This window comes from Natator depressus, chromosome 3 (genome assembly GCF_965152275.1).
Source record: "Natator depressus isolate rNatDep1 chromosome 3, rNatDep2.hap1, whole genome shotgun sequence".
In the NCBI taxonomy this organism is placed as follows: domain Eukaryota; kingdom Metazoa; phylum Chordata; order Testudines; family Cheloniidae; genus Natator; species Natator depressus.
This window is the reverse complement of record NC_134236.1, coordinates 33,443,710-33,467,326: the sequence shown is the minus strand read 5'-3', so window position 1 is coordinate 33,467,326 and position 23,617 is coordinate 33,443,710. Positions and strand designations below refer to the sequence as shown.

At 44.0% G+C, this 23,617-nt stretch overlaps 1 protein-coding gene across 4 annotated transcripts in view; it reads left to right on the top strand.

Moving 5' to 3' along the window:
• The window catches only part of ASAP2 (ArfGAP with SH3 domain, ankyrin repeat and PH domain 2), a 174,208-nt gene that overhangs the window by 59,615 nt on the left and 90,976 nt on the right, over positions 1-23,617 (top strand). For 3 of the 4 annotated variants that reach the window (XM_074947678.1, XM_074947679.1, XM_074947675.1), the window contains exons 4-5: positions 6,321-6,395; positions 10,603-10,652. In XM_074947678.1, coding sequence (XP_074803779.1) covers positions 6,321-6,395; positions 10,603-10,652 — 125 coding nt within the window. The remainder of the gene's footprint in view (positions 1-6,320; positions 6,396-10,602; positions 10,653-23,617) is intronic. The other variant, XM_074947676.1, reaches the window with a different exon arrangement.

Genomic DNA, 23,617 nt, shown 5'->3' with positions numbered 1-23,617 from the left:
ACTGCAGTGCTTTGTTGTACAATGATTCCTGAGTACGTGTTACTGGCCTGGAGTGGTAAAGTGTCCTACCATGAAGGACGCAATAAGTCTGCCCTCCCCAGAAACCTTTTGCAAAGGCTTTGGGAGTATATCCAGGAGAGCCGCGAATGCCAGGGCAAAGTAATCCTTTCACATGCTTGCTTTTAAACCATGTATAGTATTTTAAAAGGTACACTCACCGGAGGTCCCTTCTCCGCCTGCTGGGTCCAGGAGGCAGCCTTGGGTGGGTTGAGGGGGTACTGGCTCCAGGTCCAGGGTGAGAAACAGTTCCAGGCTGTCGGGAAAACCGGTTTCTCCGCTTGCTTGCTGTGAGCTATCTACAACCTCGTCATCATTATCATCTTCTTCGTCCCCAAAACCTGCTTCCGTATTGCCTCCATCTCCATTGAAGGAGTCAAACAACACGGCTGGGGTAGTGGTGGCTGAACCCCCTAAAATGGCATGCAGCTCATCATAGAAGCGGCATGTTTAGGGCTCTGACCCGGAGCGGCCGTTCGCCTCTCTGGTTTTCTGGTAGGCTTGCCTCAGCTCCTTCAGTTTCACGCGGCACTGCTTCGGGTCCCTGTTATGGCCTCTGTCCTTCATGCCCTGGGAGATCTTGACAAAGGTTTTGGCATTTCGAAAACTGGAACGGAGTTCTGATAGCACGGATTCCTCTCCCCATACAGCGATCAGATCCCGTACCTCCCGTTCGGTCCATGCTGGAGCTCTTTTGCGATTCTGAGACTCCATCATGGTCACCTCTGCTGATGAGCTCTGCATGGTCACCTGCAGCTTGCCACGCTGGCCAAACAGGAAATGAGATTCAAAAGTTCGCGGTTCTTTTCCTGTCTACCTGGCCAGTGCATCTGAGTTGAGAGTGCTGTCCAGAGCGGTCAAAATGGAGCACTCTGGGATAGCTCCCGGAGGCCAATACCGTCGAATTGTGTCCACAGTACCCCAAATTCGACCCGGCAAGGCCGATTTAAGCGCTAATCCACTTGTCAGGTGTGGAGTAAGGAAATCGATTTTAAGAGCCCTTTAAGTCGAAATAAAGGGCTTCATCGTGTGGATGGGTGCAGGTTTACATCGATTTAATGCTGCTAAATTCGACCTAAAGTCCTAGTGTAGACCAGGGCTTAGATTAGGTTCCCAAGGCGACTTCTCCCCCCTTCTTTCTCCCCTCTCCCATATGCCCCGTATCCCGTTTGGGTACCAAACTATACCCAGGACACTAGGCTTCAAACTCTATGCTTCCTGCCCGCGATCCTTCTCAATCAGTGATGCCCATCTGCTCTGTCTGTACTGCCTTGGGGAAGCCCACATTGCAGTGAGGTGTGGTATCTGTTGATTGTTCCCCAGTGTACCCGATAAGGGTAGGAACTTTGTCTCCACAAATACCTCATGAAGAAAGCCATGAGGCTCCAATTGGACTCAGGCCAGGGACACCCCCGCCTCCCCCATTATATCTGCATGATTCAGCAAGCAGTGCGCCTCCTGCTTATGAAGTCCAACTCTGGTGTGAGAGAATCTACCTTCACCGCCCTCACGGGGGAGACTCAGATCTGCCCCCAGATCCGACAGAGGAGGAACATGATGCTATGGATCTGGCAGTTCCACTGTGGCCAGCAAGACTGTTATCCTCCCCGGACGAAGCGGTGACTCCTACATCTCCTCTCTTCTACTTCCCTCTCCCCTGCTGATGACTTCAGGCAGTTCCAGGACTTTTTGCACAGAGTTTCTGGGGAGCTTCAGATTCCTCTTGAGGAGATCCAGGACTCCCAACACACACTCTTAGACATCCTCCATTTATCCGGACCCAACAGTATAACTCTTCCCATTAATGAAGCCATACTGGAGCCAGCTAGGACAGTTTGGCCCACCTGCGCTCCTGCCCCCCAAAGACCAGAGAAGTGTTATTACGTGTCAGTCAAAGGAGCAGAATTTTTGTTCTCTCACGCAGCTCCCAACTCACTGGTAGTCCATGCTGCTTCTGAAAGGGCTAGGCATCAACATCCCTGGTCTATTCCTGCTGATAAAAATGGCATACACATGGATCTGCTGGGAAGAATGGTCTTAACATCCAGCTTCCAGTTCATGATAGTCAATAGCCAGATCCTTATGACATAGTTCAGAAAACCATATTTAGCCAAGTTTGAGGAGTTTACAGCTTTCTGCAACAGAATAAAGCTCATTTTCAAGCTCTGATAGACTAAGACAAACTGATAGCTAGGACCACTCTCCAATCGGTGCCGCTGATACTTTCTCTAGAGCTATGGCTGCTGCCAACATCATGAGCATGGGGTCATGGCTTCATGTGTCAGGGTTCCCTAGGAATATAACACAGAACTTTGTGAATCACACCTCTTCAGCCAGAAGATGGATTCCTCTATACCCTGAAGAACTCCAGGGCTATCCTCTGCTTGCTGGGATATACATGTCTGCCCCAGGAGGAAGTTCCGCCACTCATTGGTCAGATCTAGACATGTGGTTCCGCAGTTTTTCCATCAGAGGACCTACGAACCACCACATGAGAGACAAAGTGTTCAGAAGTCCCGCTTCCCTACACCCTCTGCAACAGGCTCTGTGTGTCAGTCTTAGTACCTGGCTCATTGTTGTTTTTGATGGCAGCTTGCGAGCCGTGAAACACTAAGCCCAGCACCTCTTGACCCTGACATGCCATTTGGGGAGTCATCTAGCACTCTCTTTTTCAGCACCTTGAGTGCAGTAACAATGGACAAGTGGGTGCTGAATGTCATCCACTGTGGCTATGTGGTAGTTTGCATCCCTACCTCCTTGAAAACTGCCCCTCTTTCCCCCCCTTGGGGACCACTGTCATGAGAGTATACTCAAACAAGAGGTGAACGCCTTACTGCAGCAAGGATCCATAGAACATGTCCCTCCTCAGTACCAAGGGAGACTTACATGATTTACTTCCCCAAAAAGAAAGGCGATTGGAGACCAACCTCAGCCGTTGCCATCTCAGCTGCTTCATTTGCAAACTCAGGTATCACGTGGTCACAACTAGAAACCCATCTTTAGAAGAGGGCATGTGGTTTACGGCTCTTGATATGAAGGACGTTCATCCTGCCCACAGACACTTCCTCAGATTCATAGTGGGCTCCGACCATTTTCAGTACAGAGTACTCCCTTCAGAATAGCAGTTGCCCCCAGAATATTTTCAAAGATATTACCAAGGTAGTAGATGATCATGTCAGACATTGTGGTCTCATTGTCTTCCCCTACCTCAAAAATTGACACCTTGTCTGCAAGTCCCGCCAGGAAGCTTGTGCATCAACTTCCATGATGCTACACCTCCTCTCCTTGCTGGGAGTCAGCATAAACATGAAAAAATGTGTTCTCATGCCTCGCAGAATCTCTAGCTTCATCTGGGCAAGAGAGTACTTGCCTCAGGACAGGTTCTAGGCCATGAACAATATCCTAGCTCGCATCACAAACAACCCTTGAGTACCAGTCAAGTAATGTCTCTCTCTTAGGTCATATGGCCTCATGCACCTGCGTCACCCAGTTTCCAATACTCCACCTTTGTTGCCTTCAAACGTGGCTGCAGTTGGTTAATGTCATGTCTCCTCTGCTGTGGTGGACAAATCCTCATCAGGTATGCATGGGAATCCCCTTTCACCCTTCCTCTCTGGACAGGACCATTATTAGGACACATACCTATTATACTGAGGAGCCCACATGGACATACACACTGCATCAGATACCTGGACATCTTGAGAGTTCAGATCCACATCAGTATTCTGGAGTTGCAAGCAGTCTTTTCTTCTACATTAGCAAGTTGGGAGGAGTGAAATCCACTTCCCTGTGTTCAGAAGCAGTCAGCCTCTGGAACAGGTGCATCAGTAGTCGAATCACCCTATCAGCAGCCTACCTTTCGGAGAAGCAAAATCTGCTTGCAGATTCCCTCAGCAGACATTTTGCATTCAACCATGAGTGGGAGCTTAGGGTTCTGTGCAATATTTTCAATCTATGGGGAGCCCCAATCAGGGATCTGTTTGCCTCTCAAGCAAACAGAAAATGCACCACATATTGCTACCATTTATATGCTCGCACCCTCACCCTACTTAGGTACTTTTTGTCAATCGCCTGAAGTGGAATACAGTAGGGACCATCTCTCAAAGAAGACTGGGAGGTTACTTACCTGTAACTGGAGGTTCTTCAATATGTGTGATCCCTTTCTGTATTCCAGTTCCTGCTCTCCCTTCCACTCTGCTTTTGATCTTATCTGATTCATGGTGGAGAAGGAACTGGAGAGGCAGTTGGACCAACGGACACAACTTTCAAATTCTCCGGCTCCAGACACATGGTGTGCATGTATAACTCTCAGTGGAACATAAATAAGGACCACACATCTTCAAGAACATCCAGTTTACAGGTAAGTAGCCTCCCCTTTCTTCATGTTTGAACACATTTATGTTGATGTGTAGATGATGGAATGCTAACCATGATTTAGCAGTCAGTGTGGAGCAGACAGATCACTTTCAGTACTGTGTCCCTAATCATGTTAAAACATTAGTGCTACCAATTTTTATTTTTCATGTGAAATTAATTCACATAAAAAGACACTTCTTTTGAGCCATTGAGTCAAAATGACCTCTAGCCACAGAAAAGGTGCAATGTGATTGGTCATGTGAAAATATACGTGCTGCCATCAATGTACCTCATCCCCCCTGTGAAGAACCCATCTTTAGGCTTGAGGGTATAGTCAGATCTCCAGGCCTAATTACTCTTTGGCCTCTCTTCTGAGGCTTATATCAATAAGTGCCAAGTGCATCGATGATGGTGGGGTTTTTTTTTTTTTTTTTTTTTACATGCATAGTTACCCTCTGAGGACAGTATTGGGACCACTGAGATCATTTCACTTTAGCCATCAAAGAGCCATTAGGTGGTAACTCTTGATATGTTGTGTTCTAGGCTGGAAATGAATCCCTTCTCTGCAATTATACTGCTTCAGACTCTCTTGAGAGACTGTTAGCACTGCTTAAATGACCGTAGGATTTGATATTAGGTGATATAAAGTTCTTTGTATACACTGAGTATTTTTGAAAATCCCACCCATTGTACACATTCTGTGCATTGCCTGGTTTCTGTGGGTGGAGGATGGGGTGGGGAAATCTTCCCTTAAAATATTCTTCATATGTTAACATAAATTAATCTTTTTCAGTGATGCAGTTCTGTTACGCCATCTATTACTCCCAATGCAACGTGTATATTTGTACTAAGTCAGAATTTAACATAGTGCCCACAGCTTGAACACTGTGCCTGAATCATATGATGAGATAAGATAAAACTCTTTATAGAGGTTTACAGGTATCTGCTATCCATGGTCGTACAGCATTATTTCTTGCTTTAGTTATTTTGTTTAATCAAAATGTTATGTGAATGTGGCTAAAGGTATGGCAATTAAATCCAAAATTGTGCTGTCTTTTCTCCTTTCTTTCTAAATGAAATGATTTTTTCCCCTGTGATATTTTGCTTATTCTTAAGTGTTATGTCATCATAAAATCTTTAGTATCTTTTCCAAAATTAATATTTTTCTATTTAAAAATAAATTGTTCTTGCATACTTCTTTGAAAACCTACCCCTTTAAGAATGCATGTTATGTATATTATATATCCAAACAGTAGTCTTCAAAGGGCTAGATTCTGCTCCTTTATGTTGAATAGTACCTTACTCCGTTAGTATTCCCAGCAATATAAACAGGACTTACTGCAGAATAAGGCACTAATCAACATGAGTAGTCTCTGAGATTCTCTGATAATCTGTAAGGTCTTGATCTTGCAAAGATTTGATATGTATGTTTAATTATATGTGTTAAGTAGTTCCATTGAGTTCAGTGGGACTGCTCATGGACTTAAAGTTAAGCATACACATAAGTATATACTGATGTGGTTTAAGAGACTGGAAAATAAATGATCAGCAATAGTAGGCTGAAATATATTAAATATAGAAAAAACTATATTAATATTATAATTTAAAAAGACAAAAAGCAGATAGTGCAGAAATTAATGGACTCATTTTGCAATCACTACTGGATGTTGTGCTTACTGCCATCCCAGCTACAGACAGTTTGTATGTTTGGTAGTGTTTGCAGACGTGGGTTCAGTCATATTGCCTGTATCTTCGATTACTGGTTGTACTAAAAATACTTACTAAACGGTATTAGGAAGAGAAATTAAAACTTTTCAAGTATTTGAGTGAAACCAGAGAATGTAAATTTTTCGTTATAGTCTGTTAAAAAATCTTTAGTTAAAGTGTAATTTTAATTTTTATTACAGATTCAGAATATGAACAACATAATCACTTTCCCATTGGACAGTTTACTTAAGGGAGACCTAAAAGGAGTAAAAGGGGTATGGTAATCATTTATTTCTGTTTTTTTTTTTTAAAGTTATTTTTGGTACAAATGCATGTGGCTAATGTACCAATTTAATTTTAGTTAAGAAAATCCATATGCTAGTATACTACTTCACTACCAAGTAACTAAGGAATGCCCTTGACATCAGCTGTGAACTGAGTTACTTCTTTGCCTTTGTGGCTTAGTTATAGTACAGTGTGTAGTTAACTACAAAACCAAAGGACAAAGTTCCTTCAGAAGGTGTAATAATCTTGAAGCTATGGTAGAAGATTGCAAGAATTGTACAGAGCTCAGATAAAATACGTGGAGAAAGATGCTTAAGAACTTGTGTTTAATTTAAAAGGATTACTCTTAACATTATGTAGCATTGTAAACTTATTTGGAGCTTTACACATGAGTGGGTGAAACTTTTTGTTTAGCAAGAATAAATATAGAATTTAAACCAGTAGCTGAAAAATGTTACAGTATCATCTTTTGGATGCGTCCTGCCTGAGGTAATAACTGTGGCCTGAGCTGAATAAACTTAGAACCCTAATGTTGATGTGCTTTTGTAACGAATTTCTAAGTCAATGGCCTGGGAGTCTTTTTAGCTTAGGGTCTGGGTTATTACTGAGCAATGAGGAAGCAACTGGAAGCAATTGTTCTGAAATTTTTAAATTAAAGGGGGGAAAAAAGAACAAAAATCCTACAAAATAGAAAATAGGCTGTAAACTGCAGCAAGGTAAAATGCTTCTTCAAAAAAAATAGACAAAAACGTTCAGACCCTTTATCCTCCTCCTAGTTACCTCAACTTTTCCTCCCTCTTTTACCTCTTTCTAACCTGTTCCTGCACTACAGGTCAATAACTGCAGCATATTTTTGTTTTCCTTCTTTCATAACTGAATTGGGAAAGAGATCCAAGGTCCCAATCCTGCAAAGACTTAGCAAGTGTTTTAACCTTACACATTGTATATAGTCCCTCCAACTGACAATGAAACTACTCACAGTACATAAAGTCAGGAATGTGCATGAGTCCACAGAATCAGGGCATTAGCGTGGGGACAAGAGACTTTCTTGCCTGTAGGGGAGGGTAGGAAAGGGATGGGAAGGAGAAGAGGAAAATAAGTCAAAGGGACTCAGGATTTTTTTTTAACTTTTCCTCTTTTTCCTTATGTTAACAAACACTTTTTTTGTTTGCTTTGTGGGATTTTTTTCTTCATGTAAAATTGAGATTTTCTGCTTCTGCTGAAGGAGGAGAGAAGCTGAGAAGGTATTTTTATTGCTAGCAGAAAGCTTGCGTATTCAAAGTACAAGAGCCAGTCAGAGTGAGGGAGTTTGAGTAGTCTCAGTGCAATTATATTAATTATACAAATTGTGATACTAACAAATCAAATACAGGAAACTATAACTGGGGTAAAAAACACCGCAGTTATGTTTTGGTAACAGTACAGTATCCCTGTATTCTGGACTGCCTGAGACCATTCCATTTCAGTGTAATATTTGGGTATGTTTAAATAATTCATTTGATTTTTATTTTCACAACTAACCTGCACAAACAAACACAGGATTCATATAGCTCAGGGTACTGCGCATGGCAGCACACTGTACAAAGCAGCACATTGCTTTTTCAGGTTTCGGATGCCTCACCTTTGATTTGGTGTTTGTTCAAATGCAAAAGCAGTTTATTACAATGCACTGTGCTGTATACGTTGGTTCTGTTAATGTTATAAATGTAAAAAAAGGAGGGAGTAGAAATGCAGCAGAGTAAAAAAGAAAATACTGTCTTTGTTCTATAATGGTTTGAAAGTGCTATGCTGATGATTTCCTAAGCAGTCCTCCAAACATTTATGCAAGGGAGTAGCATTACTCATATGAGTAGTAAAATGAACAAGGAGTACTTGTGGCACCTTAGAGACTAACACATTTATTTGAGCATAAGCTTTTCGTGGACTAAAGCCCACTTCATCAGATGCATGCAGTGGAAAATACAGTAGGAAGATTATATATACAGAGAACATGAAGAAAATGGTGTTGCCATACCAACTCTAACGAGACTCATTGATGAAGGTGGGCTATTATCAGCAGGAGAAAAAAAACTTTTGTAGTGATAATCAGGATGGCCCATTTCAAACAGTTGACAAGAAGGTGTGAGTAACAGTAGGGAAAAAATTAGCATGGGGAAATAGTTTTTAGTTTGTATAATGGCAGAGGGGCATTGCTGGCACAACCGCATTTGCTCTAACCCTTCAGACAGAGACAAACACCTGCAAGATCTCTATCAAGCATTCTTACAACTACAATACCCACCTGCTGAAATCAAGAAACAGATTGACAGAGCCAGAAGAGTACCCAGAAGGCACCTACTACAGAACAGGCTCAACAAAGAAAGTAACAGAACGCCACTAGCCGTCACCTTCAGCCCCCAACTAAAACCTCCCCAGCGCATCATCAGGGATCTACAACCTCTCCTGAAGGACGATCCCTCACTCTCAGAGATCTTGGGAGACAGGCCAGTCCTCGCTTACAGACAGCACCTCAACTTGAAGCAAATACTCACCAGCAACCACACAACAAAAACACTAACACAGGAACCTATCTTTGCAACAAAGCCTGTTGCCAACTCTGTCCACATATCTATTCAAGGGACACCATCATAGGACCTAATCACATCAGCCACACCATCAGGGGCTCGTTCACCTGCACATCTACCAATGTGATATATACCATCATGTGCCAGCAATGCCCCTCTGCCATGTACATTGGTCAGACTGGACAGTCTCAATGCAAAAGAATAAATGGACACAAATCAGACATCAAGAATTATAACAATCAAAAACCAGTCGGAGAACACTTCAATCTCTTTGGTCACTCGATTACAGACTGAAAAGTGGCAAGTTGTCAACAAAAAAAACTTCAAAAACAGACTCCAACAAGAAACTGCAGAACTGGAATTAATTTGCAAACTGGACACAATTAAATTAGGTTTGAATAAAGACTGGGAGTGGATGAGTCATTACACAAACTAAAAACTATTTCCCCATGCTAATTTTCCCCCTACTGTTACTCACACCTTCTTGTCAACTGTTTGAAATGGGCCATCCTGATTATCACTACAAAAGTCCCCCCCCCCCCCTTCTGGTGATACTAGCCCACCTTAATCGATGAGTTTCATTAGAGTTGGTATGGCAACACCCATTTTTTCATGTTCTCTGTGTCTGTGTGTGTGTGTATGTATATATATATATATCTTCCTACTGTATTTTCCACTGCATGCATCTGATGAAGTGGGCTTTAGCCTACGAAAGCTTATGCTCAAATAAATGTGTTAGTCTCTAAGGTGCCACAAGTACTCCTCGTTTTTTTGCTGATACACTCTAACATGGCTACCACTCTGAAACGTGTCATGAGTGGTGTCAATGATGCTAAGTATTTGGAAGACTGGGCCCTCAGTCTTTACAATGCTGTTGCCTTGGTCTGTGGTTGATGTGAATAATTATGAATATGGATTTCATAAATAAATTTTTAAGGAAGTGTGTGGTTCCTGTTATGTATTATCAGTTTGTTTCCTAATTTTGATAGTTAATAATGTTGTTTGATCTATAATGGGCTGATCTCTCTAATCATGTAATAAAACAATTGAATGCCTTGTAAAAATAAGCACTTATCCAAGTTATCTTGTGCTCAGAGCCAAATCCTCTAGTTTGCTTTTTTTGAAGTCCAGGGAAATTCTGCATCTGAGTTAGGATGCAGGATTTCAGCCAGTAGGGCCCAATCCTATTCCCACTGAAGTCAAATGACTAAATCTTTAGTAAAGACTTGATTGTACCATTTAGGCAAAGACTTTCAGGTGGTGCAGAGCTGAATTGCCTCAAGGGCTGTTCTAGAGGCCAAATGCCTTTCTGAGCTATGCAGCATATAGGGAGAGCATGCACACTGCCACATGATTTTTGAAGAATGCACCGTAATCTGTTCCCCATGCACACTTGCATGCAGCTGTGCACTCCTGGAGTAGTAGTTAGGAAACAGTCCTTACACACACCTAAGGTCTTTTTGCCCAGTTCGTATGTGAGCTGCACAAAGTGGGGCAGAGAGAGGAAGGGCTCCTTGTTCCCTGTCAATCCTGTACTGAGCACCCACAATAGTGCTTGGGCCTGGATGATTAGATCTGCTGTGTTTTTGTAGCAAATACTTAGCCGTTTAATGTGTTTTTCCTATGTTGACAGGATCTGAAAAAGCCTTTTGATAAGGCTTGGAAGGACTACGAAACAAAGGTGTAAGTATTTCCCTTTTAATAAAAGTGTAGAGCATAATTTGAAATGTAGAGGTGGTGGTGGTTTATATTATTGTAACACCTCGAAGCCCCACCTGAGATCCTGAGCATAATTTCTTTCAAGGTATGTGCACAATACTGATCTATGGAAAATTTCTTTTAGAATTCTGTAGTTAATAATATAACTTCTGAATTAAGTTAATTATCATTTATTGTGCTATGGCAGTGATGGTTAAAAATTGCCTTCCATTTTTGGTAAGCTTGTGTGCTTAATAGTGTTCCTATTCGAGAGGAGTCATAACCAGTCCACATTTATTACCCCCCCTTCACTGCATAAGGGGAGAGGAACTGTTCTTTGAGTGACTCCTGGTGTTGAGCTGTGGAATTTTCTAGAGAACAATGTCCACTGGGGGTCCACTTGCCCCCTTTCTCTCTCCCCTGGTGGAGGGTTCTGAGGGTATAAAAGAGCAATTGGCCCAACCTCCCTTTAATGCCTTCTTAAACTGCTGAAGGTGCAGTGAACTTGGATTGCAGATAGTGTCCTTAGCGTTTGTCTTTTTTAATTTTCCTGCTTCCTTCTGCCATTTCATGGACCATTTTCAGTTTAGTTAGTTAGATTGTTGGTCATTTCATACAGTTTCTTTATTTAGAGTAACAAAGAAGGTGTGAGTCTGGCATGGCTGAGTCTGAGCAGTCCACGGAAGTGGAAAGGCTGCCTCTTGTGCCCCTATTGATGAATGTGGGGAGGGACAGGACTTCACAGGCCCAGTTAACTATATCTGGAAATATGTAAGTCATCATTTGGTACTGACATCCCATCATTGCTGATATTCCAACACTCTGGGCATCCCCAGATCCATCCAGTGGCTATTATCCAGCACGATGGACCATAGTGATCCACTTGATGAAATGGTCTGATGCATGTTGTACATTAGAGAGACAGGGTGGGTGAGGTAATATCTTTTTTTGGACCAACTTCTGTTGGTGAGAGAGACACGCTTTCAAGCCACACAGAGCTCTGTCTGGATTGAAAACTTGTCTCTCTCACCAGCAGAAGTTGGTCCAGTAAATGTGTTCCCTCTCCCCCCTAGTCTCTCTAATATTCTGGAACCCATGTAGCTACATTTACACTGCATGTTGTCCACGTTAGTATCATTCCCACTATCGTCTATGGTGTTGGAATCTGGTGCCAAGATTTTGATACTGATGGCAGGTATACCATGTGCTTGAAGTGGATCAGTATCAGTATAACTGGAGTTAGGTCCCCAGATCCTTTTGGTTCAATGGAGTCAAGTACTGTGGATCTGGCACAATTTACTCCGGTGAGTCACTTTCTTGGTGTGGTGTGGTGCTGAGTATAAGTGGCACTAAAGTTGACCTTAGTTGACGTGTATCCAACTGAAACGGCCATAAGATCCATCTGAGTCAATATAACTCAGTGCCTAGGCTCCAGGTCTGTTATCTTGGGTAAATCATTTGTTAGTGATTTAGTGCCTAGTATCAATGATACCCAGGTTGGTGGATTTGCCCAAGTCATTGGATCCAGTGCCAGCACAACTGACTTCTCTGATGTGCCACTTACTAAAGGGTGTTATACCTTATTTCAGCATCGACAAGGTTGCCTGATTTGTCATGGGTAGCTGAGTTTGAGTCCAAATACACCTCTACCCCGATATAACACGACCTGATATAACACGAATTTGGATATGACATGGTAAATCAGTGCTCCTGGGGGGAGGGGCTGCACGCTCTGGTAGATCAAAGCAAGTTTGATATAATGCGGTTTCACCTGTAACGCGGTAAGATTTTTTTGGCTCCGGAGGACAGCGTTATATCGGGGTAGAGGTGTATCCAGCACCCTTGATTTTCTGGCACCATACTTGATTTTCTGGCACTATACTGAGCAGTCCAGTATTGAGTATCCAGCAACACAGGATCAGGAGAATCTGATGCTGTGACACTGTCTTACATCAGTGGTTCACAGATGGACTGAGTCTGGTTCTGAGAACCTGGCACCATTGATTTTGGTTTTTATAGGTGGGATCATAGTCTCCTGATCATTTGGAGTCTGAGTTGGCACCCCTAAATGTTGGCATTGTGCCCCAGAGTTTCTCCAGTGGTCAGATGCTTAGTTACATGTAAACTCTGTTCAGAGATGGTGGTTTACTCCCAGAATCCTCAGTCATAGTTGACTGAGGCTCTAGGCATTCCTTTTGTGGGAGTCCCTCCAGATGAAATCAGTAGAACTGACAAATTTTCAGGCTGACAGTTCTGAGGAGGACCCAGAATGGCCTTAGTAGCTACAGAATTCTTCAACTGGGTCCCCTAAACAAGGTGTTCTTGAGTGCCAAGACATCCTGAGTTCTGAAATCTTGAAAGAACTTTACCCATGCTGAGACTGAGGTAGCTCCACTGCCTATGATGTCTCCTTCAGTGTCACACCACTTATTGGTTCAGAAGGTGACTAAGACCTCAAAGCTGGTGTTGATGGCCTGACTTTGAAACTGTCCAAGGTTGTTACTGCCTAAAGACATCTAGGTTTCAAATTCTAGTCTCAATGCTTTGTTTTGGAAGACAGGCTATAACGAGCTTCCCTAAAGTCCACTCTAACATTGTGATGGTGGATCACTATCTGAATGCTTGTCCTATTCATATACAATCAATTATATATTGATATCCCTCAAGCTTCAAGGAGCAAACAGTTTAAAATAAACAAATACATCAGTTATAAAAAAAGAAGTTTTGGTAGCCACTGCTGGGACCACACTGCCTTGGTAGCACAGGGCTCAATTCAAGTTGAATTGGGCCTTCTGATGCTACATTTCTGATGCTTTATTCCTGGAGCCTATTCTACAGCAGTGCCGGAAAGACTTTGGATTTTCCTCCTCAGTTTGAACACTACAGGCTATTTGATTCAGATGCAGCTCAGAAGTATTTTCATGATGTTTTAAATTTACCTAAGCTTGAATCTGCAGGTAGTGACAATGCCCAGTGCGAAAGCACTTCAACTTGTAAATTTGGGATTCTTAACTGAGATTGAAAACACTGGTTGCTCGGAATTGTTGGTTTGAAGTGCTATTCCTTGGTCACTCAGCACTGAAAATTGTTATCTACATGGTGACATTGGTATCATATTGCCTCTTTCTACAGGACTAATTCCAATCCTGTATTACTAGTCCAACTAATCAGGGGTATCCACAAGATTCTCTTATTTAAGCAGCACAGTGTTTTGCTATCCTGACATGATTGTTTCAGACATCAGGGCATTCATGTCTGTATCTAGACTTTGGTTCACAGATCATTCCGTTTACACTGTAACTGTGAGATACCTTTATCCAGGTTACATCTGTGGCCTCCTTAAGACTGATTGCAAAGGAACTATCCCGTCTTCGCACTACTTATACCTGAACCACTTATGTCTCAGGTCATTCAAGAAACAGAAGGTGAAGATAACACGTGCTTGTCAGGGAATTCCTTTCTCTTCTCCCTTTACATCTACAGTAATATTTCCAGGTGGTGGCTTGGGATCTGTACCAAGTTCTCCAGCCATTTCCAGGCTTGTAAATTCTGTAGGATTCTGGAGTTGAAAACTATGTGTTTGGTCTACAAGATTCTCTCCCTTAGACTGATTTGCTGAAGGGGGAAGGGAAATTTATGTACAGGCAAATTCTTTGAACTGTGTTCTTGTACAACTGTGCAAATCTCTTAGCTAGCTCATACACCCTTTTGTCTTTCCAGGTGTTCATTCTTCTGACTATATTGGTAGGTATTCAGCCAATCCAAAGGCAGCAGTTTTCATAGAATTTACAAAGCTGCTACTTGAAGCAAAGATTTGTCCCTCAGTGAGGTCTGATCTGGGAGAGCGCAAAATTGTGGCCTCTTCTAATACTTTCTTGATTTGCCATCCAGAGGTGAGCAATTTTGCAGTTGCTATTTGAGCAGTTTTGCAGTTCTATAAATCCTCAGCCTACCTTCCCAGTGTGCTGTGCTACTCATTAATCTCCCACAAGTGAGAAAACAGAGATATGTAAAAGAAGAAGGAGGTTGTTCAAGTGTGTCACCTCTACATATTCTTCACGTGTCTACACATCTTTTCCCACTTTTTTTTGAAGCCTCACCTAAAGAATTCCAAAACTGGGGAAGGAACTGAAAGGCAGTTGGAACTCCTCCATTTTATACCCTTGTATTCTTCACAAGGGGAGCGTGAAGGATGGGCAAGTGGCCCCAATAGACGCTGCTTTCTAGAAGATTCTACATCCAGGAGGTGCCATTCCCACCAATTTTAATATGTCTAGATTACACTCTTGAAGACCATAGTTACTGGTAAAAACACCCCTCTATCTTCAGACTGTGTCATTAGGAAACTTCTCATGTAGCCTTATAAATTGCAAATATTTTTTTTAAGTGTAAATTATTTAAAACCAGTTCCTTTTTCTTACCTGCCATGCCCTGCGTTCAGTGTTCTTATGGTCTGATGATACCTCTGATACATGACAGTGGAACTGGTCAAATCATGGCTGTTTGGCTAGACCTGGTTAGTGTGGTGCATAGGCTCTTTTATTTTTTTGTTGTTTTCTCTCCTTGCACTCTCATTACTTCTCCCACTGCTTACACACTAACAGCAGACATGCAGAGGGAGCATATGGAGAAGGAATGCATGTGTCAGAAAACCTGCTCAGACTTCCAGCAGGCAGACCATATTTAACAAAGTGGTGAGCCAAATCTCACCCACACATGTCAGTTTTATCAGCCCTATTGTGGTGTATTAGATGTTTATGATGTGATATCAGCTCTTGCACTGTAGCCTTGCTGTAGTGTGGTGGTATTTACTCATTGATTTGTATTATGGTAGTGCCTCCAATGTCACAGGCACATTCCAGACATCATATAAAACACAGATCCTGTCCCCCAAAGAGCACTGTGCCTAAGAAATTGATTTTAAACTATTTTTAGTTTTTAAAAAGCATTTATTTATTACTTTGTAAGGCAGTGAATATGTCTGTCAGTTTTGTGCTAGGAGCTCTACTGCTACGAAAGTAAAAACAATGAAAGTAGATGGTCTGTTTTGACTATGGCTAGCTGGTGCCCTTCTTCTCTCATCTGCTATCCCTCCCATTCAATTTTGAAAGCTACAAATGAATTCATTACACTCTTCACTACACGTATTAAATACTCTTGCAAATAAACAGATTTATTTGAGTGTGTGTATAAATGTTGCATGTGTGTGTGTATGTGTGTATATATACATAAATAAATACTCTTTTCACTTGGGTAAATTCACTTAATTATTCCTCTCCCCCCAAAATGGCAAAGCTCAAACTGTTAAGACCATTTGAGTTTTTGGAATGTAAAAGGCCATGTCTATGCTTACTAGGGATCGATGCTGCTGTGATGGATGCAGTGGGGGTCAATTTAGCATGTCTAGTGAAGACCCGCTAAATTGACTGCGGAGTGCTCTCTGGTCGACTCCGGTACTCAACCGGAATGAGAAGATTAAGGTAAGACGACAGGAGGGCTTCTCCTGTTGACACAGTGTAGTGTAGGCACTGCAGTAAGTCGACCTAAGCTATGCTGACTGTTATTTACGTAGCTGGAGTAGCTTAACTTAAGTTGACTTACTGCGGTAGAGTAGACAAGGCCTCCGTGTCTGAAATTTTCTTGTAAAAGCCCGAGTCCTCATCCATACCCCCTCGCTTGGACTCAGTAGATGGTTAAACTATTTTTTTCCATATTGCAGTATTGTATTCCTTTTAGCCAAGTATAGCATGGTAAATTTCAGGATATAGTGCTCTCTCGCTCTCCAGTGGAGAGGGAGGCCACTCTGCCTCATTGTCTTGGGGTTTAGTCCTCTGCCTCGGGTCGCACCAGTGGGTCTGAGCCATAAGCAGTCTAGAGCTCTGGGCTCAGCTGACAAACACACAGCAACGCAATAGGGCTTACAGCAAGTAACAGTCTAGGGCCCTAGCCTTTGGGCTGGGCTGGTAGCAGGCTGTAGTCTAAGGTTCCCGGCACAGGCAGCCAGCACAGGTGATAAGTAACAGTCAGCATGGATTTATCAAGAACAAATTGTGTCAGACTAACCTGATAGCTTTCTTTGACAGAATAACAAGCCTTGTGGATAGGGGTGAAGCGGTAGATGTGGTATATCTTGACTTTAGTAAGGCTTTTGATACTGTCTCACATGACCTTTTCATAAACAAACTAGGGAAATACAACCTAGATGGAGCTACTATAAGTTAGGTGCATAACTGGTTGGAAAATCATTCCCAGAGAGTAGTTATCAGTGGTTCACAATCATGCTGGAAGGGCATAGCGAGTGGGGTCCTGCAGAGATCGGTTCTGTTCAATATCATCATCAATGATTTAGATAATGGCATAGAGACTACATATAAAGTTTGCGGGCGATACTAAGCTGGGAGGGGTTGCAAGTGTTTTGGAGGACAGGATTAAAATTCAAAATGATCTGGACAAACTGGAGAAATGGTCTGAAGTAAGTAGGATGAAATTGAATAAGGACAAATGCAAAGTACTCCACTTAGGAAGGAACAATCAGTTGCACACAAATGGGAAATGACTGCCTAGGAAGGAGTACTGTGGAAAAAGATCTGGGGGGGTCATAGTGGACCACAAGCTAAATATGAGTCAATAGTGTAACGCTGTTGCAAAAAAAACTAAACATCATTCTGGGACGTATTAGCAGGAGTATTGTAAGCAAGACACGAGAAGTAATTCTTTTGCTCTACGCTGATTAGGCCTCAACTGGAGTATTGTGTCCAATTCTGGGCACCACATTTCAGGAAAGATGTGGACAAATTGGAGAAAGTCCAGAGAAGAGCAAAAAAGAAAGGTTAAAGGTCTAGAAAACATGACCTATGAGTGAAGATTGGAAAAAATTGGGTTTGTTTAGTCTGGAAAAGAAGACTGAGAGGGGACATGATAGAACCACCCTGACTGTTAGGAAGTTTTTCATAATGTCCAATCTACACCTCCTTCATTTTATGTACTTGATAAGTTTTCAAGTACAAAAAAGGTTGTTAAAAGGAAGAGGGAGAAGAATTGTTTTTGTTAATCACTGAGGATAGGACAAGAAGGAATGGGCTTAAATTGCAGCAAGGGAGGTGTAGATTGGACTTAACTGTTAGGGTGGTTAAGCACAGGAATAAATTGCCTAGGGAGGTTGTGGAATCTCCATCATTAGAGATTTTTAAGAGTAAGTGTAGCGAGGTGGGACTCACCAGTGCAGTGCCTCCTGCTGGTAGTCCTGGGAATTAGCTCTCCAGCCTCCAGAGCGCCCTCTGCAGGCCAGTGTCCCACTTGCCTCAGGCCCCCCATGTCCCTCCCGGACCCCAGTGCCCCTTTATCTTGGGTGCTTCCCCCTGGCAGTACACCCTCTCTCTGGGTCTCCCCAACCAGGGGAAGCCCCAACCCTCTATCCCCACCTCACTTCAGTCTATGGCTACTGCCAGTCACCATCTAGACCCCGCTCACTGGGGCAGACTGGAGCATAAAAGCCCTTCATCATTGGCCAAAGGGGGTTTGGACCTGCTGCCTTTGCCTACCCTCTGGGCTGCAGCCTCTGCAACCCCAGTATCTGGTTTGGCCTTGCACAAGGCCTGCAGCCTGGGGAGTTGCCAGGCGGGAGCTCCCCAGCTCTTCTCACCTTTCCCCAGCCCTGCTCTGTTGCCTGCACCCTCAGCTCCCAGGCAGCTAGGTCCATCTCCTTCTGAAGGTGGAGGGAGAGTGACTAGCTCCTGGCTCATAGCCCTTTCATCAGGGCCAGCTGTGGCCTCATTGGGGTGTGGCCCAGCTGTGGCTGCTTCCCCAATCAGCCTGGGCTTGCTGCTTAGGAGCGCGGTAACTGCCCTGCTGGAGTAAGTTAGACAAACACCTGTCAGGAATGGTCTAGATAAGTGCTACTCAAAGTGGTGATCCACGGACTGGTGCCGGTCCGTGAGCCATTGGCTGCCAGTCTGCGCGCACACTGGAAAAAAAAAATTGCCAGTCCCTCACATCAGATAGCTTGAGAAGCACAGATCTAGATAATACTTAGATGACCTCTCTAGGTCCCTTCCAGTCCAGTGATTCTGTGATAATGTTTAGTGCTGCTCTTTGCCTTTTCTGTAGCCCCTCATGTTCACAAAGAGTTTGGTGGTGGTAGCAGTGTTCCTACGGAGGTTAAGAGTTCACATGTTCACTTGCCTAGATGACTGGCTGGTGAGAAGCTGGTCCTAGTCTCAGGTCTGTCCAGCACAGCCATTATCCAGAGAAGTCAATCCTGTCACCTGTACAGAAATTCCAATTTATTGGAGTAGTCCTGGATTTTAGGAAGGCCAAGCCTTCCAGCTATGTTTGCAATTTCAAACATTGTGTGCCATTGCTCTAGACTTAAAGGCACATTGTGGCACTACGGAACAGAACTCCCTAAAGCATCTAGGACACAAGACAGCATGTACTTACCTAGTGCAGTATGCCAGACTGCACTTCAGAAAGTTACAAGGTTGGTTAGTATTGGTGTATTCACCAGTGTTTCATCATAGGGACATGGTGGTCCAAGTACCAAATCAGGTCTTGTCCTGTCTGGACTCATGGACACAACCCTCCAGTGTTTGTGTTGGACCTCACTTTGCTGCTCCAAAACAGATGCTCACCTTCGTTACAGATGCACTGGAACTAGATTGGGGGGAAATCACTTGGGTGTCCTGCTGACACAAGCTCTTTGGTCTGCCTAGGATCTAAAGCTACATATAAATGTAAGGAAATTGTGAGCCGTCCATTTGGCTTGTATAGTGTTTCTTCCACACATTGAACAAAAGAATTTGTTGGTGCTAACAGACAGTAGAGCAGCCAGGTTTTATGTGAATAAGCAATGAGAAGCCCGATCAATGCAGTTGTGCCAAGAAGCAATTCTCCTTGGTGATTTCCACATCCCCACTTGGATCCACCTTTCAGGGATGCAGAATGTTCTGGCAGGCCACCTAAGCAGGTTTATCATTCATCATAAGTGATCCCTTAGTCCAGATATTTCCAGATAAATTTTCCAGCTCTGGGGAACTCCCACAGAAGCAAGAGGCCAACAGAACATGTCATCAGTTTTGTTCCCAAGCCGTGTTATAGCCTGGGTTCTTTGACAAATGCCTTCCTATTACCATGATCAAATGGCCTGCTGTATGCCTCCCCTCTGTTTCCGCTCCTGCTCAAAATCAAACAAGACCAGGCTCACCTTATACTCATAGCTCCAGCATGGCCCCATCAGTACTGATTTTCAGCTTCAGTAGCCTTATTGATCAGATCTCCACTGTCACTCCTGCTCGAAACAGACATGGTCTCTCAGGACCATGGCCACCTTCTACATCCCAACGTGAAGGCCCTTCACCTGATTGTCTGGATGCTTCATGGCTGATGTAGTTGGAAGTGGTTTATTTTTAAGGGAGCACAGGAAGTGCTTCTGAATAGTAGAAAGCCTTTGACGAGGGGTATTTACCTGATTAAATGAAAAAGATTCTCCATCTGCTCCTGGCAAAAAGACATTTCCATGGCCCCGACTGTTATCCAGCATATATTGAACAATCTCTTGTTCCTGAAACAACAATGGTTAACGATTAATTCCATCAAAGTACACCTGGTGGCTGTGTTGACTTTCCACCCTTGTGTTGACAACCGCTCACTCTTCTCCCATCCTATGTGTGTCTGATTTTTGAAAGGTCTGGACAGATTATATCCACAGGTACAGGACCCTGTCTCTGTGTGGAACTTGAATCTAGGTTTAGCAAAGCTGATGGGTCCTCCCTTTGAGCCACTGGTGACCGGTTCTCTGCTACGCCTTTCAGTGAAAGTGGCTATTTAGTTGCCATTACCTCAGCCCAGAGAGTGGGGAATTGCGAGCTCTAGTATCATAATCTCCCTGTATGGTCTTCTGTAGAGAGAAAGTTTTACTTTTGCCCTCACCTGAAGTTTCTTACTGAAGAGGTTTCCAGTTTTCACATTAACCAAGCAATCTGTTTACTGATCTTCTTTCCAAAGCCTCATGCCCATAAAGATGAGGAAAAGCTCTACACTCTAGGTGGTAGAAGAGTTGTGGCTTTTTATCTGAACCAGACTTACCATTAAGGTCTTTGGTGGAACTGTTCATCGCAATTGCAGACAGAATGAAAGGCTGTCCAGCGTCCACCCAAACAGTCTCTTCGTGGATATCCACTTGTTTTTGATTATGCTACCAGCTGACAGATGTGACACCCCGGAGAAGAGTTTGGCACAGTCAAACAGGTCTCAGGTAGCTTCTGTGGCCTCTCCCATCTTGAACATTTACAAGGTGGCAACCTGGTCATTATGCCATACATTTGCCTCTCATTATGCCATCTCTCAGCAATTCAGAGATGATGCCTGGTTTGGATGAGTAATCCTCTGTTCCCTATTCAAGTAGACTCGAAGCCAACCTCCAGTTTGTACTGCTTGTGAGACCTACAGTGGAATGGACATGTGCTATCACTCAAAGAAAAGGTTACTAATCTTTTTCCATGATTGTTGTTCTTCTAGATGTGTTGCGCATGTTCATTTCATGATCCATCATCCTTCCCCTCTCTATTGGAGTGTATCCAGTAGGAAGGAATTGATGGGTGGCCAGCTCTGCCATTTACACCTGCATGTAGTAGCTTGGGGTAGCAGAGGGCACTTGGGTTGCTCCGTTGGGTACCACTGAGGGAAAAATCTGACAACTGGGCACACGCACAGCTACAGAGGAACATGTGTAACACATCCTGAAGAACAACAGTTACGGTAAAAGGTTAGTTCAAGATTTCTGTTTCCAAAATTGTACAGTGGTCACACTTAAAACATTTCTTCCATTTTGAGCGAGATTCTCTGTTCTTAAAATGGGAAATACCACTGCATAGATCTTTGAATATTATGGAGGAAGAAGGGGAAAGATTTGGACATGACCACTTATATGTGCAGGACAAGAGAGGGACAGTCTGAAGATGACTTCTAGATTGTGGGTTTAGATAGTGGTGGTGTCAATAGCGATAGAAAATACAAGGAGAGGAAGAAGCGTTTTGAACTTTTAATTAGAGAGCAAGTCATACAAGAGGATATGTTGGAGAGTCAGACTGAAATGTGAGACTGGATTGATGGGGACCTGTCAGTGATGGAAAGGTATAACATGAGTTTTATAAAAGGAAATAGCCTTTAAATACAAGTGATGCTGTATCTTCAACTCTATTACAAAAATAATCTACCTTTTAAAATGTGGTCTTTAGAGGTTAGAATCGATGTCCATTTTTGTTGCAATAGCTTATCTCCTCTAGTTTTTCATAAATTCATATCCATGTCAGTGTCAGAATGAAAGAACAATTCACTCCTTTGAAATAGTGATTTTTTTAATGTAAAAGCCTTTAAGTAGTGACCTGCTGCTTCTCATATTTGAGTTCTAAAAGGCAAAATAAGCTTTTCAAGAGTATTAGAAGTCCTGGTTATCTAATTATCTAACTTTGAGTCTGAAGCTAGGAAAACAAATGCAAAAATAGTGACATACTGTGAAAACTGGATAAGACATATCTACATAGCTACTTTTTCATTATAGGCCTTCATCTTGCCCTTTCACACAGAGTGGTTCTTTTCTTGTTTGCTACACAGATCTGCTCTCATTTTAGATTAGTCTTACCCCGCTGCTCCCTGAATGGGTTGCAGTGTGTTGATTTTAAACTAAGTGCAAATGTCTGCATGTGCATGTGCAGAGGATGCAAGCAGTGATGAGCTGCCAAAATCTTAACAATCAGTTCCCTTCTCACCCCACGAGGGGGTCGTGGCCACCCCCCTCCCCTGTCTCCTGACTTCCCCTGGATCCGGACAGGAGGGTCTCGTGGGCCACCGTAGTGGGTGCCCATCCTGCCCCACCCCTAAGAGCCAGAGGGACCTGCTGGGGGGCGAGGTGGGGAGTCCTGGCGGTGCTTACCTGGGGCAGCTCCCAGAAAGTATCCGGCAGGTCCCTCTGGCTCCTGGGGTGGGGTAGCGTAGCTAGGGGGGTAGCAGGGGGAGCGGCTGCGCCCCCCATTGATCACATCAAAAGTGGCGCCTTAGGTGCCGACTCTGTGGGTGCTCCGGGGCTGGAGCACCCACGGGGAAAATTTGGTGGGTGCAGAGCACCCACCGGCAGCTCCCCGCCCTGCCCCCGGCCCCAGCTCCCCTCCGCTCCGCCCCCGCCCCTGAAAGCACCACCCTGCTCTGCTTCCCCCCCCCCTCCCCCCGGCTTCCCGTGAATCAGCTGTTCGCGTGGGAAGCCTGGGGGGGCTGAGAAGCAAGCGGCGGCTTTGCACTCAGGCTCAGGGAGGCGGAGGTGAGCTGGGGCGGGGAGCAGTTCCCCTGTATGCCCGTGCCCCCCCCCCCCCCCCGGTTACCTGCTGCGGCGCGGGCGGCCCTCCTCGTGCCCCCCCCCCCCCGCCCCAGCTCACCTCCGCTCCGCCTCCTTGGGCCTGAGTGCGAAGCCGCCGCTTGCTTCTCAGCCCTCCCAGGCTTCCCACGCGAACAGCTGATTCGTGGGAAGACGGGTGGGGGCGGAGAAGCAGAGCGGGGCAGAGCGTAACTCAGGGGTGGAGGTGAGCTGGAGCGGGGCAGGGAGTGGCACCCACCAAATTTTCCCCGTGGGTGCTCCAGCCCCAGAGCACCCACAGAGTCTGCGCCTAAGGTGCCACTTTTGGCCGGTTGTTAAATTTAGAAGTCCTTTTAGAACCGGTTGTCCCAGGCTTCTAAATGTAACAACCGGTTCTAGCGAACCGGCTCCAGCTCACCACTGGTGCAAGCATGGTAGCTGTGCAAACACCTGCATCTTTTTATTGTGGTCAGTTGATTGTGACAGTGTGTATAAAGTTTGGGTTTTTTGTTTGTGTAAAGTTTCCCCTCCCTCTATCTGATAAGCTAGAATGAACTACAAAATATTTTGTTATGGCATTAAACAATTTTTCTGTTGTGTTTTGGGG